General features: G+C 44.3%; 1 protein-coding gene across 4 annotated transcripts; it reads right to left on the reverse strand.

Annotated features, from left to right (window-relative positions):
• Positions 1 to 996: 996 nt before the first annotated feature.
• On the reverse strand, positions 997 to 14467 carry LOC125335129 (solute carrier family 2, facilitated glucose transporter member 11-like). Of its 4 annotated transcripts, none has more exons than XM_048322457.1 (12): positions 14370 to 14465; positions 9638 to 9736; positions 8940 to 9100; positions 7408 to 7532; positions 6567 to 6696; positions 6289 to 6437; positions 5372 to 5559; positions 4957 to 5067; positions 4387 to 4488; positions 4181 to 4256; positions 3167 to 3294; positions 997 to 2537 (listed from the first exon to the last, which is right to left on the reverse strand). In XM_048322457.1, exons 1-12 carry the CDS (start codon positions 14400 to 14402, stop codon positions 2337 to 2339), a joined length of 1503 nt encoding a protein of 500 aa, XP_048178414.1. In that variant the 5' UTR covers positions 14403 to 14465; the 3' UTR covers positions 997 to 2336. The 4 variants fall into 4 exon arrangements, with proteins under 4 accessions (XP_048178414.1, XP_048178416.1, XP_048178415.1 ...); XM_048322459.1 differs by lacking the exon at positions 14370 to 14465 and adding an exon at positions 11483 to 11719 and having other exon boundaries at positions 7408 to 7528; XM_048322458.1 differs by lacking the exon at positions 14370 to 14465 and adding an exon at positions 11483 to 11719.
• Between the last annotated feature and the right edge of the window lie 4616 nt (positions 14468 to 19083).

Genomic DNA, 19083 nt, shown 5'->3' on the forward strand with positions numbered 1-19083 from the left:
CAGGGCTCTGGGAAAAGGCACAGTCCTGACTCATGGGAGTAGCCTCAGAACTGGCCAAGGTGAGGACCTCTGGACATTGGTGGACTTCTCTCTCCTCTGACCTGTATGTTCTAGCAGGGTGTGCCAGGCCTCTCCCTCTGCTCAGGCAGTCTCTCCAGTCCATCCCTGCTTCCTACCCTGCATGGTTCTTACTGATTTGCTTCCCTTCTTCACTCTTCTCTGCTTCACTTCTGTCTCTTGTCCTTTCTCTGGTCCTCACCAAAGGAAAGACAGAATATTTTGCTACCATCGTGATGGTAGTGGCACTTTTTGCTTTCCCTTTGTGTTTCACTCTTTTCATCTACCCCTCACTACTCTCTCCAAACTAGTAATGAAAAGCATCTCTTCACTTCCCAATTCTATGGAGTTGATGCCATGAAGATTTTTTGCCTTTTCTTTTATACCCCTGTTATACCTGTTTAGCAACTTCTGTATTCTTAGTGCTTTTTGCCTACATTATTGGACTTGTTTGTCAAGCTGAGAGACTAAACATTTTAGAAGCTTCGTAGCCAGGGATCAGTGTGCCCCAGACCCCAAGGTCCTCTCCAGAACACATTCTATAAACTAAGATAGAACCATCCAGGGGAAGGTTCCTTGGGGAGGGGGTCTCACTTGAGCCTCTCATTGGGGAATCTTTGAGAGATATGCTAATTAGTAAGACCTACAATGATATACCCGATCTTTTGGGAGGGGGGGCATTTTGCGGGGCGCATTTTGATGCATATGGACGTGTGCACCTAAGGATCCTTAAAATAAATACCAAGGTAAAATCCCTTTTCCCCTTCTAACCGTGTTCGACTCTTGATTTTAAGACCAGGAAAAAGCATCAGAGTCCTGCTCTTGATTGTCTTGTCTCAAAATCCTCCATACTTCAAAATCTCAGTGTTTTCCAAGAGCAGAGGTAGCTGCTCTTGCCCATGTCTATACATTAATAACTTCTAAAATAGCAGCAACCACAAAGGAACAAAAGTTTACTTTTATTTTTCATATGTTATAAACTTTGGGTAGTGAAAGAGAGTTCTTGCACAGACTCCTCTTCTGAGAAATAGATCTGCTGTTCCACTCATGCCCAGCATGACAGTAATGCATTCCAGAAATGTTTACAATCTTTTTATTCAAAAATGCTGTATTTTTCTTAAAAATGTAGTTAAAAAATACACTGAAAGAAACTTTACCTTCTTATTTTGAAAACATACATATTCTTCTTTGCTGCAAACATGAGCAGTGTTGTGACTTTCATACAAACAAAGTCAAAAGAAAAGAGGTGGCTTGATTATGTCTTTGAGAAGACATAAGAAGAGAAGACATTTGAGAAGAAACTTAACCAGTCAAGCCAATGCCTGTGAAAGGCCATATTAAATGAGGAATGTTGCCCTGTGTTATATCAGATTAACTAAAAAGAATCAACATCACATCTGGGTCTTTGCCAATGTGTTCTATGGAGACAACAAGGACATGCTGCAGAGAACATTGTGGTGTGATCTAAAGATCCACATCCAAAACAAGCTTCTGCCATATGAGCTCCTCACCACACTTAATGTTAGCAGAGCATAGGTGCAAAACCCTATGAGATGGACCAGCAGTATCCATGGGAGCAGTACAAACTGGACTGGGGAATTACTTGTGCTTTACAACATAGGACTGGAAGACAACAAACAAGCCATGAAGAAAACCGGTCCAGAATAAATAGTCTGCAAAACAATGCCCAAAAGTCTGTTGTATAATAAGCCACTTAGCAAGTACTAGAAGCTTTCTTTCTAATCCATCTGTCATATGATTTTATAGCTGAAAATAATTAACCGCTCACTCTTGCTCAACAAGTAGGAGTCTATTTGAAATCACTTAATAACAGAAACGACGGGAGCACCAAGACAAGGTACTGAAAATTTCATTTGGTGTCTGAAAACAGAATTTAATCGCATTAACTTCTGGGTTAGAAAGCCCAGATTCAGGGGCAAGAAAGAAGGACTTCTGAGATGGAAGTTACTGTTTGGAGAAATTCTGAAATTTTCTAAAGCATTACATGGTGCTGTATGATGATAAGAGAACAAGGTATCATTCTGTTATTCTCTGATATGGATTCTAAAATATGCATGTGTTAGTACTAAAAAGTGAGAACAGATTATTAAACTTTTGTTTGGATTTATCAGTTCAAGTGTATGTTTTCAAGGTGAATTTAAGAACCTAAAAGTAATATATTGTCCCTAACCATACTTCTCTCTGTGTCCCTGCAAGGGCACATAGCCACTGCTGAATTCACTGCAGAATTCCCCCAGATGCCGTCTTCCTTTCTTCTGCTACAATGTGGTGGTTTTGATCTCCTCAGGGCCTTTATAAAAACCTGCATGGGTCTTAGCTTTGAAGTTCCGTTTCCTGAACTCCTCTGAGATTTCCAGGAAGGACTTCCCCTTTGTCTCAGGAAGGAAAAACCAAACGTAGAGAGCAGTGCAGACACAGACCACAAGGAATGGGATGTAGCAGAAATGTGCTAGACTTTTCTGAGGAGGAGGAAAAAACAAGACAGTGTTGGTGACATTCTGTATGACGACAAATAGGCATAGACAAATCCCTCTTCCTGCATGGTCTGAGGTCACCCAGGGAATATTTCTGTGCACCCTGGTAAGGGCCTCACATGCCTGGATGCAACAGCACCCCAACAGAGATTGGGAAATTCGACATAGCAAGAACAGTCTTTTGAAATGTCTTTTTCTGTCTTTCTCCCTATACATAATTGTATAGAATGTGAGCCCTCAGTAGGAAATAAAACAGGAATGTATATTGTGGAGTTCTGCTCCCTTTTGCTTCAGGAATCATCTTAGGGAATGGTGCCAGGGTCTGGCAAAGGGAAATTAAATCACATCTTTAGCTCCAGCTGTTCTCAACTGAGGACAGAGGAGGAATATTGATCATCCATGCCCCAAATGATTCAAATCCCAACCTCAAATCAGAAATCACTGTAGGGAACATGGAGAAAATTTGGTTTAGAGGAGTTCTGGCCACTTTCCTCATAAAGATACTTTGCATAGAAGTGCTATCTTGCTGCTCGCAATACTCTCTTTTCCTGGTCACTATCAGAACCTCTTTCTTGTGCAGAACATTAAAGAGCTGCTTTGCTTTGGGAACGCACCACAATGAACGGAAAGGCTGTTCCAACCAGAAATAGATTGAACCAGAGCAGGGAGCCACAGATCATGTAAGCAGCTGGTCGGGACATTTGATCAAAAACTTCTGTGGGCAGAACTCCTGTTACACCAGCTGGAAAAAGAAATGGCAAGAAAGTTAATAATATTGTTGACATTACATTAAAAACAAGAGAACACATCTTAACAAGAATGCCCAATATGAAGTATGAGGTGAATTTTTTGGTTAAATATTAAGGACTGGGTAATTATTCAAACTTTCTCACATTAGAATGAACTGCCAGGAAAAGTTTTGTAATCCACATTATTCTTACCAGGACCCAACGGTGAGAAAGGCTTATAATTAATTCAACCCCATGGCACTGTAGGGACTGGGACAAGAACTTATTGCCAACTTGTGTGGCATGTGACACTGGCAGCTTGGTTCTATTCTTACCTGCCTTCCTTCAAACTCATGTGAGCAGAGTCTCACATCTACACACTCAGCATGCAAACATCCACAACAGTCTGTGTATTGCCCACCCCCAGAAATGAACAGATTCTGCCAAGAAAAGGCACATTAATAGGCTAACAAATAGATGTGGAAATCGTGCTTCCAGGTGTTTGCAAGAAAATAATCAGATGGCATAGCCAACAATTTCTAGGATTAAAGTGAAGCATTAGAAATGCTGGTTTACAGCCCTAATGGACTGGGCAGCAAATCAGAACCTTGTCATCTGCTTAAGCCAAGAATCACTTCCAAGTGCCTTGGCCTAATAGCCAAGAAGACTGATGGGGAATAACACAGAGAGAAATGGGCACAGCCTGGCCCTGCACAACACTGACTTACCACGGGCATGCAAACCCCTGTGAAACAGCCAAACACCACTGGCAGAAATTACCTCGTTCCTTTGAGTGTGCTATAACTAAAGGGGGTCTGAGAGTTTCCATAAGATGCCTGTACACATCTCTAAGCCTCTGCAGTACCCAAAAGTTTCACTGAAAACACTGAGGGAACTGACCTGGTCCGATTCCAAAGCTCAGGATATAGGCGAAAATGCCGGCCATGCTGAGATAAGGCATCCAGCTAATCTGAGTCTACAGCCACAGAGACCAATGGAAAACCAGTGAGGGCACTTACACTTATTTGCCACCACTGAACACCCCAGTCATATAAAAGGCAAAGCCCAACTCCATTCCATTTAAATAATTAAGTAAAGTTTGTTACCTGCTGGCTCAGAGCGACCATGAAGACAATGGCCCATCCTGCCATGAAGGTATATCCCCCAAGCAGCAGTGGCCTCCGACCAGCGTAGTCTATAATCATGTTCTGCACAAAGTAACACAGTGAAATAAAGCAAGATATTTAAGCTGTATTTATAATTCCTGCCTCTTTCCTCTTCAGATTTCAATACTCTGTACCTAGTTTGCTCTACAATAACTTTCAGGATCTTGTCTGCTTCATAGAAAAAAACCTCAAAAGAAAGTTTTGGTGGCAAGACGGGTGTTCAGGGGAGATGAGAATGTCCTAGCTGCACCTAAACTCTGCCACTATCCATATGGACTCAAAGCAAGAAAGTTACACTTCTTAGAGATTTTAGACAGTGATGGCAATGCAATGTCTGACCAAATACTTCTGCATTGAGCTATCTGGCTGTGGGTGCTGACAGAGAGCCTGGCTGCTGTGCTTAAAGGGCTTCCTTGGCATGAAAAGCAATGTAACCCCCAAATTTGTACTTAACAGCCTCCTCCCTGCCAACAGATGCTGCATGTCACCAGAGTGCATTGAGAGTCTCACACAAGTGATGGATGTGATCAGTTCACAGCTTCCTGTGCCGATTACAACATAGGGGATTATGTCCTGAGGAATTCCAGCCTCTTGGAACACATAAGCTGCATAAAAATACATCTGTGGAGAGAAGAAAGTAGAAAGCAGTAAGGAAAGACATCTGAAAATACATCCCATTGTTTTTCCTGAAGGACCATGCAGAGTGACTAATGCCCTGTCATACAGGCTATTTTGACAGCATCCTTCTGAACCTTCCCATAACGCACAGGTGCATTTTGGGAACCAAATATCTGACATTTGAAGATCTCCACAGGCAGAGAGACACTATTTGCTCCTCTCCCGCTGACAGAATGTTGAATCCAAGTGCTCCCACCCATGTCCCATGACACAGTGCTGCTGCTGGCTCTGGTGCCAGGCTGCTTACCGAGTCATTCCCGCAGAGCTGCATGGCACTGCTCAGCACAACGATGCTCACCAGCTGCCACCTCAAAGCTCGATTTTGGAAGAGCTCCCATGGGTGCTTCGCTCTCTGGCCTTTAACAGCAGCCTGTTCTGCCAGCATCTCTTCCAGCTCTGCACTCAGGTCACTGGTACCTCTAAGCTTCTGCAGTGCTGCAAGGACAAGGGGACCTCTTACTCCTGGGCTTTCTCTTCAGTTTGGTGCTCTGCAGGGTAAAGGATCGAGCAGCAGGTGATGGCTGCAGAAAGCTGCAGGACAGAGCCTGTGATCATGCTGTGACCTTCACAGAGTTGATCAGCTGTGGTGAATCCACTTGAAAGATTTGGGGGAAAGGGAGTGCAAATCCCTCACCACTGTTTGACAACTGAGTATCTCCCATCAGTGCCATTTCAGCAGCCATGTTTCTGACTCAGATCTCAAGTGACTTCCCTGGGAAATGCAGGCAATTAAGATGTTCTTGGTACACAGCACATATTTCCCAGAAAATAATTCCAGCCACTATGCATATGAGGATTTGTATGCCACAAATCTAAGTAAATCCTTTAATATGAGTTGGCTTCAGATTTGATCCTGAGCTCTTCAACCAGCATTTATTTCACTTCATAGTTACAAAACATATTTGCCATTGTGAACACAAGTCTTACCTTTTGACCCTATTATTGTAGCAAATAAGTCTATTGAAGGAAGATGCCTTTCAATTACCTTAATAGATCAAATATATTTAATATTATAAAATGTTCTTTAGTTTGGAAAGAGGAAGTGATCATATTTACAACTTGATATGAAACTTCCTACATGTAAAATTTGTGGCACCGTTCCAAAAATTTTGGGGCCCAAGTCTCACATGTTCCATGAGGACCTAACAGTCACCCTAAACTCACCAGAGATGCAAGATTCTTTGTCTCCACGGTCAATCAAGAGGTATCTGGGACTTTCAGGGAACCAAGGCAGAGCTGTGAGCTGGATCAGGGCGGGAACCACGTTGCTTGCTAAAAGGAATGGCCAACTCTCTTCCCCTCCTAGGAGCTCCCTAGAAAAACATAAACACAATTTACACAGTATTTTCACAACCTCATAAAAGAGGAAGGAAGGAAGGAAAGGAAGGAAAGGAAGGAAAGGAAGGAAGGATTTAATAAGTGGGCTTCTTGCTTTACATTACCTGAGTCCAACAACTTGCCCCAGCACCAACCCCAGGGCTGTAAATGATGCAGAGGTCAAGGCCACAGCTCCTCTGAGCTTCTTTGGGGCACTCTCAGCCAGATACATGGGCTGAATGTTCATGCTTACACCTGGCAAGGCAGACAAATGCTGACCTCAGCTTGTGGGCAGAGGAGACAAGAATAAACGCAGTCAGCCACCTCTCGAGGTTGCCAGCTGCACTCCTCTGTTGCAGACCATGTGATAACTAATCTACCAGTGCTTGCCATTTACCAAACCTTCAATTTCACCCCTATCCCTTGTATAAGCCACTAAACACACATTCAAATATTCATCAGTAGCAGTGGCTAATGAAACTGAAACCTGTCAGGGCCTCAGTTCTATGGTCTTTCCAGCACCAAATCCAAGGTTATGTACAATGTTTCCCTCTACTTCCCTCTTTTGAGGGTAATATCATATTTTAAGTCCCTTACATTGATCATTGTTTCCTGGGATGAACTTCTACAAAAGTTTTTGTGGTGGTGCTCATGCTGGTGAGTGACTGACATTCTTACAAGCAGAGAGGGATCCATTTTCAGCTCAAACTTTCCCCATGCACAGAGATGCTCATGTGTAGTGAGCAAAAACAACACCCCCCCCCCCCCCCCCCCCCCACCTGTGTATGCTTTAAAAGAAAGCCCTTAGAAGCGAAGTATAAAATCTGTATATAAAATTTCTTAATTCACTTACGTGTGTCTGGTCATCCTAAAGGATTAATTGCTTTAATATCTTGGATCATTCCTATTTATATTTCTTCTAATTGTTACCACCTTTGTCCTTCTATACTTCTCATGTTGCCGTACCTGCATTCACGCCAGTAAAAAATCTGCTGAGCATAATCATTTCAAAGGATTTGGCCATTCGGCTGAATCCTGACAAGGTTGCAGCTATGATCACAAAGACGTTGTTCAGCAGCAGGGACATCTTCCTTCCAAGAGAAAAGACAGTGGTGAGCACATGTGTGTCAAGTTCAGCTATCAGGTGCCACCTGCCAAGCCTGGAAGCTCCAGCTGGGCTGCTCAGCCCCACCACAGACCATCCTGGTTAATCCAAGCCCTGTTTGAGGTGTCTGTGTGGCATGGGGTATACCTGCAGTGCTGGCTTTAGGCTCTCTGAAGGCACCACCAGGTTCTCCCCCAGATTCAGGGCTCTTGTGCTCACACACAGTTTCCATTTGAATGGAGAGGAATATTCCTTCAGCAAGCCATATGTATTTTGGTCTGAAAATGTTAATTTGTTGAAACAGGCAATTTTCATGTAATAGTGTAATTGTTGTGAAACTTTGTCAGAAAGTTTTCATGCGTCCCAGGAGAAATTTCTGCCGAAAACCAGGGAAAAAAAGAGAGCTCTATTGACCCATACTATTATTATTGCCAGTAATTCTCTCTAGTCCCCGCTCACTGCCTTACCAGTCAGTCTTTGTTTCTCTTCTTTATGATGGAATATGATTTTATTCCAAGGCAGTACAGGATGAAATCTCTAAAATTTTAATGGGGTAAGGAAGCCATATCCTTTCAGGTCTTCATAACCTTGAAACTAGTAAGTCATGGGACCTCAAACCATAATAGGGCCTGCTTCATCATATAAGAGGAGCAAACTAAAGTGATAGCACATAGAGGAAAATCTTGGGGTCGAGAGAGAGGGAAGCAAAATCTAATTTCCTATTAGTTTATGTCGGTAACATTGGTCTGGGTTTCTTTTTCTGAAGAGAACTGGGGGTGGAGCTGTGTATGAAAGATAGGTGAGATAAGACAGATACTTGTACTCACACACAGAGGAAAAAAACCCAAACCACTATGGAGATTTATTGAATACTTCCAGAAATATTTCAGACCAAAAGGTGGATGCACAGCCTGTGAGACATGAGGAGCTGGGATACTAGCACTGCTCTTTGTAAGCACCCTCTGTTTTTCTGTTTTTCATTCCCACCAATTACCACAGTTTATTTTGAAGAAAAATCCTTAGTCTGATCCATCATGATTTCCCATTTAAAAGCATGGCAGAAAACTGGACACAAAAATTATAGGGATTATGTAGGTGGTTATTGTGATAAGGAGTTCAACTGATATCCTTGTAGCACCTCAGCTGGGCTGGAATGTGATGAGAAGGTAATGTGGGGAAAAAAACCTGTTCCCTGTTGAGTTTTGAGATATGAAATACTGTCTTGTCAGGTAGTTTCTCCCTGCCAACCCAGAATGTTTATAGCAGACTGATCTGTGATAGAAAACTTGTTTTCATTCTTTGTAACTACGCTGGGCATTTTGCTGTAGGGCTCCTAATTCCTCTTAGATTAAGGGAAGCTGCAAGGCTTAATTTAAACTCCAGCACTTCTTACCTTCCCAACATGATGGCCATGGGACCAGCAACCACAGCCCCAGTGAGGCCTCCCAGAGGGTAGGCAGAAACAGTGAAGGACCACAGCAACAGGATCACACTGCTCTCCAGGGGAACACCCATGCGCTCCAGCCAGGTTGTGTTCATGAACGTCTGGATGTACTGAGAGAGAAGGACAGTGCTGCAGAATCACCAGAGAGGTGAAGGACACTGAGAAAGGCTCCTTTTTAATATATCTATTTATGCTGGGTTTGTGCCTCCAATCTCCTCCAGTTCTTAGATGTGTTTTTAGCAGAGTTTAGGGTATAAAACTGTTGCTGTTGCAGCTGGTTTATATCCGTATGTAGTTATTTTTGATAATCTAAAAATTAATTTCACGGGTCTCACTTTGAATCTAAGGGCAAAAATCAACTTTAAAGGATGCAGGTTGGTAAAATTTTAGATTTTGGTAAAGCAGTTGAAACAAAGCTTTTGAATAAATTCTTGTGACACTAAATGGATGTTTTTTAGGATGGCTTTGACAACAAAGTCCTGTACTCCAGATGTGAATTTTACAGAGGCAACAACATGTCCTTGCTTCCTGTCCCTCAACAGCAGCAGCCTGCAGATTTTCAGTTGCATACCACTGTCCACAGCCCAACAGAGCCACCAAGGAAGGGTCTGTCTTGGGGGGCAGGCACTTGGACTAGCAGTACTTACTGAGGCTGGAGCATTGATGATGGAGATGTTGTAACCGTATTGGAAAGTGCCTCCAATCCCAGCAGCACATATTGTCAGGATCAGGATCTTGTTCTGAAGCTGAAGAAAAGGGGAAGACAATGGATGGCTTCCTTGCACAGAATAAAACTACTCAAAAGACATTCAGACTTTGAGCTGGGGGATTTTCCCATGGCCATGTGTATCCAGTGCATTCAGGAGTTATTGGTGTGCTAGTATTTCTATCCTTTCATGATAGTAACACATATTTTAGTTTAGAGTGCCTTTCCTGTGATGCTGCACGTTATATGGAGCAGACAATGTTTAGCAGTCTATAATTGCGTATTCAGTATTATGATACAGGTGAAATATGTGGCAGACAGTGAGTTCCTATGCCACGTTCAGGTCTCCTTGAGGACATTTCTTCATGAGTATTGCCACTTGCTTATATTGCCAACTGACACCGCTGCTGTGCCTTGGGAAGCACATGCAGGGGAATGGGCTGCCTCACGCAGCATCATGGGATCGGGTGTTGGTATAAAAGTAAGGTCTCTTGACTTTTTGAAAGGTGTAGAACAAGCTGTCCTGGCTGGCCCAACATGGCAGCTGACAGCTAACTGGCAGGCTGACAAGCAAAAACATACATCTTTTTTCCTCTGTTTTGTGCCTGTGCCTTTGGTTTCCCCATATGTAGGTGAAATCCTGTGACAGATAAGATGCACCCTGAGGGAGTCCTGGGACTGGGAGCTCTGTTCCATGTCTCAAGACCACTCTGAGCATGCTGGGGGTCCCAGCATATCTTTAGCCTGACACCTCCTGCACAATGTTCTGGGTGTCCCAGGGCCAGGATGGCCTTTGCCAGCCCCCTGCTTAAAAACCCCTCCCACTGGGAAAGCTCTAGTGTAACATGAAGAACCCATGCTCAGGCTTGGCTGTTTGCCAGTCAGTGCAGGGCACCTCAGGCCAGATTGTGTTTTGCTACATGAATATGACCCCAGTGACCCTGAGAACTTAAATAACCCAAAGCTGGGGACCTCTTTCTGCTTTACCTGTTCATTTTCTTCTTACAGAGCTGTCCACTAAAGAAAAGGAAATTTTGGTCTAGTCTCACAATAGCTCTAAAACCACAAATTCAAATAATCTTGGATTTTTTCCTTTCCTCAAAGTGTTTTCTTCTAAATAACTTCCATACCAGCCTGAGACAAAATGTTCTCCCAGGACAAAAATTAAAGCCAAACTATTCCAACCCTGCAGCAAGAGGAGGCTGAGCTCTCTCCTGTCCCAGCTAGCAGTGGGTACATTTCACTTGCACTTTCCATGGCTACACCACTTCCCTGTCTTGTTACTGAGAACTGAGCTAAGGATTGGGCACCTGATATCTGTGCTCTTCCTAATTATTCTAGTTCTCCAGGTTCTCCCTACAATAGCACATTCCTTTTTTAATTACAATGTCTAGGAATGCACCACTCCTGCTCATTTCCCCGCTTTCGTTATAGAGTACCTCCCCCATCAAGTCCTGTATCACAGAGCTCTTTTGTGGCCGTGAGCTAAAGTAAAATGGTTTGTTTCTCCCTTCAGAAGCCAGTAAACACTACTGTGCTCAGAGCTGAGCTGTATTTACAGAGTGACCTTCCCAAGCCCTCCTTAACACCCGGCTTCCGCGCTGTTTTCCCAGCCATCATGGTGGTGTGCAGCTGCCAGGAGAGCCATTAGTCTGTCAACTTTATCCCAAGGACTGTGATGAATTGGAAAAATAATTCTACGCAAACCTGACAGTATTTACCCAGCCTTATAAAAATTCAAATTAAAAAAAGTCTCTAAATAATAATAGTAAAATAGATGTTTTACCAGTCTCTGCAGCTTGTTCATCCTCTTTCGTAGGTTTTCCTCTGTCTGCCAAAGGCTCTGGTACTCTCACAGTGCTCTAAAGGATTATTTAAATCTCCAGCATAGGAATGTGTATTTAGTCACCCATTACGTTAGGATAAGACACTTGATTTGGCAGGTGTTTTGCCAGCTGATTTACATTCTCAGAATGGAGCTGAACGTTCATTAGCAAGACAGTTCAATTCATTTTGTTGAAAACCGATGACAGTCCAGGGAAATGATTCTCCAAGAGCCAGATCTGTCTAAACCCTCTTGAAGGCCAGTGTGGTTTACAACATTCCTTCTCAGAGCATCTGGCACAGTTAGCAGTATCACTTCTCTGATTAAGTGTGATAAAAGCAAAATTAACTACAATTTTTTTCCCCTGACTGTATTTGTCCTGGAACACAATCTACGATCTGAAAGACAAACCAGACTATTTCCCTTGGTCCTGTCAACGACTGGAATGAATGAAGCCCAAGCCTTTCAAATCCCTGATTACTCAAGGCCTTTCCCTGTACGCCTGTCTGTGTTCTGGTGACAGACAAGGAATCCAGCTGTTGCTGGAAAGGCTGTGTACAGAGGTACAGAAGGCTGTGGTCCTGTTCCCTCTCCTTAGCCTGGCACAGAGCAAACAGCCACACTTAGAGCACTAGATCTTGTGAAGTACAGAAGACAGCAGCGATGGCTTTGCTTCTTTCTATAAAACAGAAAGGCACTCCCTGGCAGTGGGAAATGGTGAATCCTTATGAATCCTAAAGGTGGAGATGGAGGTATATTGCACTGCCAGCAGTAACATTAAGGGGCTGCTTCACAAAATATCTGGCCTTCAGGAATAATCATGGTGTTTTAACATCCTTTCATCCTGCAGAGTGAAATTTGTGAGGTCCCTGACAGATTTCAGAGTATTTGAAATAAGCTAAATGTTTTTAAATGCCTCTTTGTCCCTACTCAGGTTTTACTGCACCCGAACAGAAATATGAACCTATTCCACATCACAGAGGTATTTTCTAGTGAATGTGTAGCTAGGGATGTGGTGCTGCATCAGCTGCAGCCACTAAGTGGCAGGATAAGTACAAAATTTGCTGTATTAGGCTCTGAATCCAACATGCCAGCACTTTGCTGCCTGTGACGTGTGGCAGGGGTTAGATGAATACTTCCAACAGCTTTCCAAACAATAACTTGTTAACTGGGGAACCAACATAACTGTGCAAGCCAACAGACACTGATAGATAGTTTAGGCAGCATATATCGAGAACAGTAATTAATTCAAAAAGGAAAGATCTAGTTTCTTCATGCTGTCTGCTCTGAGCTTGTGACAGTAACCAGAGCTGAGTGAAGTCCTATGAGTAGGCATTGAGATGCTGGGGATTGTGGCACAAGCTGTTCACAAGCCTCCCTGTTCCAGAGGGGGCATAAATTGGATTTTTTTGCTGTAGCTAGATCTATGTGCAGCCGGCTAGCTGGGAGTTTCAGGAAGTTGTCCTCTATCTTTTCTAGTAACAGCTGCCTTGATGAGGAGTGAAGGGATAGATTTTTTTTTCTTCTACACAGCACCTATATTACCCATGCTTTGGCGCTGAGAGATGCTCACACTGGTTGTGTTTCTAACTGGCTTTTTGCTGCACCTTAAAAACCCCAGCATTCCCACTGTTTCATCCTTGTTGTCAGAGTTTCAGAGCTGCAGTTGGTGTAGATGAGAAATCTCTGGGGTTAGGGTCTGTCACCAGGGTATAACCACTGCTCTGCAGTTACTCAGACTCCTGGTTCTGGAAGCCTTCACATAAACCCGGCAGGTTTCCACAGTACTGTGGGCACCCACCACCCGCTTCCTTCAAATACTCTTTCACTGAAACCCGTCATAATCAGGGTGAAATATGATGCCATGCACATGGAAGAGGAGTTATTTGGAGAACGTGATGGCAGTCTCTGCCTGCAATTATCTGACTGCAGGAGTAAGTGGTAATCCCGCCATTAGGAAAGACCATCAACACATGCTCTTTGATCTGTCACGAACTGAGAGGTTCCAATGTTTTAGTCTGTTTTTACACCAGAATTATCTGGACCAGCTTCAAGGGGAGAAAAAGGGCCCCATTTCCATCTGTGAGGCTTGGATCTACAGGATGAATTCTCCCTACAAACGCTACACTGTAAATTGCAGAAGAGATTTGGAGCAGCTCCCTGGCTGGTTGGTGACTTTCCCAAGCTCTAGCCTGGCTATTTTTGCAAACCCTTCTCACTTTCCTCTAAGGATCATCACTGTGAGATACAAAATACCTCTGTTTGCTTGTCCTTACTCTTGCAGAACTCACATAGAATACAGAACACAAATAATAAGATCTACAAACAAGCAGCTTTCTCAAGAAACATGCAGGTTTGCTGATTTCATGGTGAAAGCAATGTTTATGGAACTTAGCTGTTGAAATGGATTTTCTTTGTAGGAAATTAGTGCCCTGCTGTGACACTATTATTCTCAGTTCCAGCAGTTCACTAATGTTCTTTATAAAAACCCCACAATTTATGTAAGTTCAAAACACTGTATAAGAACTTCAGGAAATGAGCGTCATCATAGAGGTTTCTCAGGGCAGGGACCCAGTGCTGACAGAGCTTCTGCTACCACACAGAGTCACTGGGACACTTTCCAGACCAGTGGAGATATATGGGAGCTGAGTCCTTTGAGGACACAAGGGCTGATACAACCAAGGGAACTAGCTGCTTTCCCTTGCTAGCTAGGATTTTTGGATACCAGAAGAATAGCTGTATGTTCTGTATGTTGGATCAGCAGTCCGCCTTTTCCTCCTCCTGATAAGCAACAGAGCTTCTCTGGGAAAACTGAGGAAACCCAAAATCCTAAAAATAATTCAAATACCTTTTTTTCAGTCCATTGTGAGCTGTAGGTCATGCTGTGGCTGAACTATTTCCTTTCCTTCCGTCTTTGTATCAGACACTGATGCAGGCAGTTTGTTGAAATTGGGTGACCCGAAGGCCAGAGAGAACAAAGTGCTTGGTTGAACAAAACCTCTATTTCTGTGTGTATGAGAAGAGCATTTACACTCTACCAAATGGCATCAAATGTTGCTGAATGTTCCCATCAGAGGAAAAGAAAACGTGTACAGCATTGTCAGAGTGTCAGACTTATCCTGCTTTCTTATTTAACAGTCCCTTCAGACAGAGCTTTTGATTAGAGCTGTGCCCTGGCTTATTGAGAGGCAGCTGGACTGGGACATGTAGTCCTGCCTCTGGTGAAAACCAAAGTACAAATACCTTTTCTGACTCCTTGTAGGGGTCTTCAGCAGCTGACAGCATGCTCAGTTGATGTGCTACTATTGTGAGCTGAGCATAGACCTCTTTTCATAAGACACAAGCATTGTTTTTCAGTTCCCTTGTTGATTTGGCCACAGTGCTTATGAAATGGATGTTACAAAATAAAGGCCCCTGAAGGATATTCCCTACTGACAGCTGTGGGAGGTGACCTATGGAGTAGGGGACAGATCACAAGGCAGAAGAATTTAACAAGAATTATTAAACACTGGAGAAAAATAACTGTGCAAAGAGACAGACATTTTCTTGTTTGATGTCTTCAACTGATGATCAGAAGCTGTTTTGGAAGAAGTGGTTTATTTAGATATGTGATGAGGCTCTGCTCAAGGAGATTTAAATGTGATCTTCTTTCTCATGATATGCCAGATGCAAAGCTGTATTTTTGAACTAAAAACCATAGGAAATAAAAATAACATTAACTGTGATTTACAGCAAACCCTTTGCAAACCACAAATCCTTGGAGGGCTGAACTCTAAGTGCTATCTTTAGTTTCTTTCTAACAAACACACAAATTTAAGAATCCATCCAGTTCTGTATGATTCACTTTCTCCTGACTTTAGCCATCACACTCCAGAGTTAGCTGATTTGGAACAAGAAATCCTTCAACGAAGGAGAAAGAATTTATATATGGCTATTATATAGGGAAAAGTAAACATTTCAAGTGCCTCAAGCAGTTATGATTACACAGCTTATCTATGCACAACAGCTTCATCAAGCTCTCGGCACCTCTTGTCCATGCCACCGAGGACTGAGTTTGGGAGCTGAAATAACCTTCCAGAAAGGTCCCCTGGCTGGTGTGGCTCACTTGTTCCTAGTGCCAGGGCATCAGTCATGTAGAGACCTGTTCTACACCAAGGCTATCAGGGGTCTCAGGCATGGCATGTCCTGGGGAGCACTGTGGGTGAGACCTTGAACAGAACTGTCATGGTCTCATATCCTGGTAGGGGGAGTCTCTCAGAGTGGGTGTGTGGGGGTATCTTTGTTTTCAGATGAAGGGAAGATTTGGGACTGTAAGCAGGGGGGTGGAGCATTACTCCAAGCTCATGGAGGCTTGGGGTTATGTGGCCTGGGAGTGAACGCTCTCCCTTGAGTACCCTACAGCCCAGCTGAAGGAGATGCCTGTGCGTCATCGCGCCAGGTATGACTTGTCACTGTAGGACACATTGCAAAATGTCATCAGATGAAGTTACAAACAAAATGCCAATGGTGTTAAAAAGCAGAGGGCACATGCCACTGGCTGCACACTCACCAAGTGCGTGCCTGGGGGCTGTTTTCCTGCCCCATCAGCTGCAGGCAGGGGTGAGCGCCCTGCCAAGGGCGCCAATGCTCGTTAGGGCCTGTGCTGACATGGCGCACAGCTCCTTTCATCCTGCAACCCCGGGGACTGCTGTGCTGGGCAAAATGGGAACTGCTGCCTTTAAACAAAGCATCTGTTTATTCTTGAAACAATTAGTGACAGCAGTTAGATCTTGAACTCGTTACTGAACCCAAAACAATTATGATAAAAACAAGTTCCAGATGGGCTCAAAAGGAGTTGTTTTTGTCTTCACTGAATTAGAATGGATTCCATGTCTTCAAGTTCCTCTGGTATTTATGGACAGGAAACATGAATTACACACAATAATTTACTACAAACAAAAGAGATGAATGCTGCAACAGCCCATTTATCTTTGCTCATGTGCCTTCTTGAGGTTTATGTGCTGTTTAACTCATGGGGAGAGTTAATAGCATTTTTTTCTAACTCTGCAGTTTTGGTTTGCAGAAACTGAGACAGGAAGCTGTTGAATTTCTGCTGCAGGTTACTATTACTGAGCCTGCAGATGCAGAATGGGTAAATACTCTCTGGCAAAGAGCTGCCTCTAAAACCATCATGTTTCAGTTCTTCCTTTGAAGGACTTGTGCAAAGGTTACAGTTGGGACTTCTTCTAATTAGTTCCTCTGGCAGCTCCAAGAGCCTGCAGACAGAGACCTTTTTCAAAGCCTGTCCAAAATGGACTGAAGTCTGGGCATCAGACATATTTGTATGGAAACTCTGAGTTTCTGACATCTTGGGTTTTGAAGCTGATGCTGCACATTGACAGCAATTGAACTGCTCCAAAAAGGAAGGGGAACCCAGCAGATGGCAGGAAGCAATGGTACATCACTATGCTACACCTGCTTCAAGTCCCCAGGCAGGGGCAGGAGGACAGGATAAGGCAGGAGGAAATCAGTGAAAAAAACTCCTGGGCAGCATTTTTCTGACAGTCCTTCTTACCTTCTTGCAGCTGAGACAAAAAGTTTGGCTTTGTTTTTTTTCAGGCTTTTAGTTAGATTTCATGATTTTATAAAAGGCTGCATGACAGCATCACTACGAAGGTGTGTATGTGAACCCAAATATGTGGCTGGGCTGATGGGAACTTGTGGAAGGACATAATTCCAAAAACCCATAAAATGTGACACGGATTGTAATAAAGACTAAAGCTGCCCTGGGTGTACTGTAGTGCATGAAGTCAGCTTGGCTGAGTTCCGAAGGGAGTGAGATCACGGGCAGAAAGCAGCCTGGGAACTCAGGGTGACACTGAGATTTGTTTGGCCTCTCCCAGTGGGAGCTGGTGAGCTTCCCGATGCACTTCATCACTTCTCCCCCTTCCCCCATAAACCTTAGAAAAGAAGCCTTAAGTAGAAGCCTGAACAAATAGAGTTCTCCAGTTTTGGCTAGAAAAGAAGGGAAGAGAAGAGAATTGAGAAACTGATTATTACTTTTTTTTAGATTTTATGCAATGTCTAATTTGCACAGTCTTTCACAGAGAGTAAGTGGGATTGATTATTTGGATTCTCATCTCTGTGGAGCTAGCAAGAGCCTCCTTTCAGCAGAGAGGCTCCCAATATTCATCTCCCAGCCTTGGTTCAAACAAGGACAGGGCAGGAATCATGGTGCATGAACTCAGCTTCTCTCTGGTGCCCATAGGCAGCAAGAGCAGATAAGAAACCTCTAATTCACCACACAAAGGAACAGGATATTTATTCATTTATTTCATTCATTATTCATGTATTGACTCTCAGTTCTTCGAGTCAGTTGCCCATTCTGCTGGGTTGGGAGCTCTGTGGCATGCTGGAGGGCTGAGCTGCAGCAGCACAGCATTTGGGCTGAAACAGCCACATGAATAAGGGCAGCCCTTTGCAGAGCTCCTGGCCTGATGAATTTCCCTGCAAGATCAACTCTTCTCAACTGTCAGAGCTCTCACATCCATCCCAGCTCCCACCAAAAGCCTGTAACCAACCCTATTGACACTGCTGCATTTTGGGGTCCAAGTTCCTCGCTCAAGTCCGTTCCCAGGATCCCTAATGCAGCTCTGACCTGAAGCAGTTTCTCCTTCTCCCCCAGCAACATCAGAGGTGGTCTCAGCACCACAGTGCCCAGGGCACTCAGGAGCCCATTCTCTGGTCTAACAGATGCCCATTGGTCTCTTGCCTTCTCCCCTCTCTCCCTCAGTATGTTGCTTTATCCTCATGTCCTGTCATCTTCCATCTGGGTTTTGTATTTCATCAAAGGGCAGTCGGGGTGGAGATGGTGGAAGACACAAAGACTCCCTCCCCCGTCGGTAATTTCATTTCCCATTAACTGAGGGTTTAAAGGGAAATCTCAGGGCTCATTAAGGCTCTGATGACAGCTTAACCCTCTCCAGCACAAACCCAACACCAGGCCCATTCCTCATCTGAATCCAGGGTGGCTGTAACATTAGACCAGACTCCTGAGCAGGGCAGACAGGTCTGGAAAGCACAGTCAGCAGGAGAGTGAAGGATATCGGGTTTTTGGAGATCTTTATCAGGCTCCCGTTTTCAGGAGCACTGTCTGTGTTGGACACGCGAGCAGCAGAGAGACTCTGCTCTCTCCTGAGGGCTGAATTCAAGTGCTGCCGCCGTTCCCCAAGTCGCCCTCGGCACCTGGTGGGACCACACATCTCTCGGTTTCTTCCAGCGACCTTGTGCGACCTCGACAGCCCGGTGCGATCTCGCACAGCTTGGGGAAACGCCTCACTGCTCCATCCAGGAGGCAGGAGAGGTTCTAGCAGGAATGACTGAAAACCCGAAGTCCTTTGTGCCTTAGTGAATACAAGGCCCTTCTGATCAGCGAAGCAACCGGCACACCGGCTGAGGCACCGGCACTGCCGCCCTCTTCCCAGCCCAGCTCCCCGCAGCGGGTTCCTCTCCCTCCGAGCCAGCGGGTGCGCGGGGAACAACGCGCTGACAGCCGCCGGCTCTCGACACTGCGGGACCGCATC

The sequence above is a fragment of the Corvus hawaiiensis genome, chromosome 18 (assembly GCF_020740725.1).
Source record: "Corvus hawaiiensis isolate bCorHaw1 chromosome 18, bCorHaw1.pri.cur, whole genome shotgun sequence".
NCBI classification, from domain to species: Eukaryota; Metazoa; Chordata; class Aves; order Passeriformes; family Corvidae; genus Corvus; species Corvus hawaiiensis.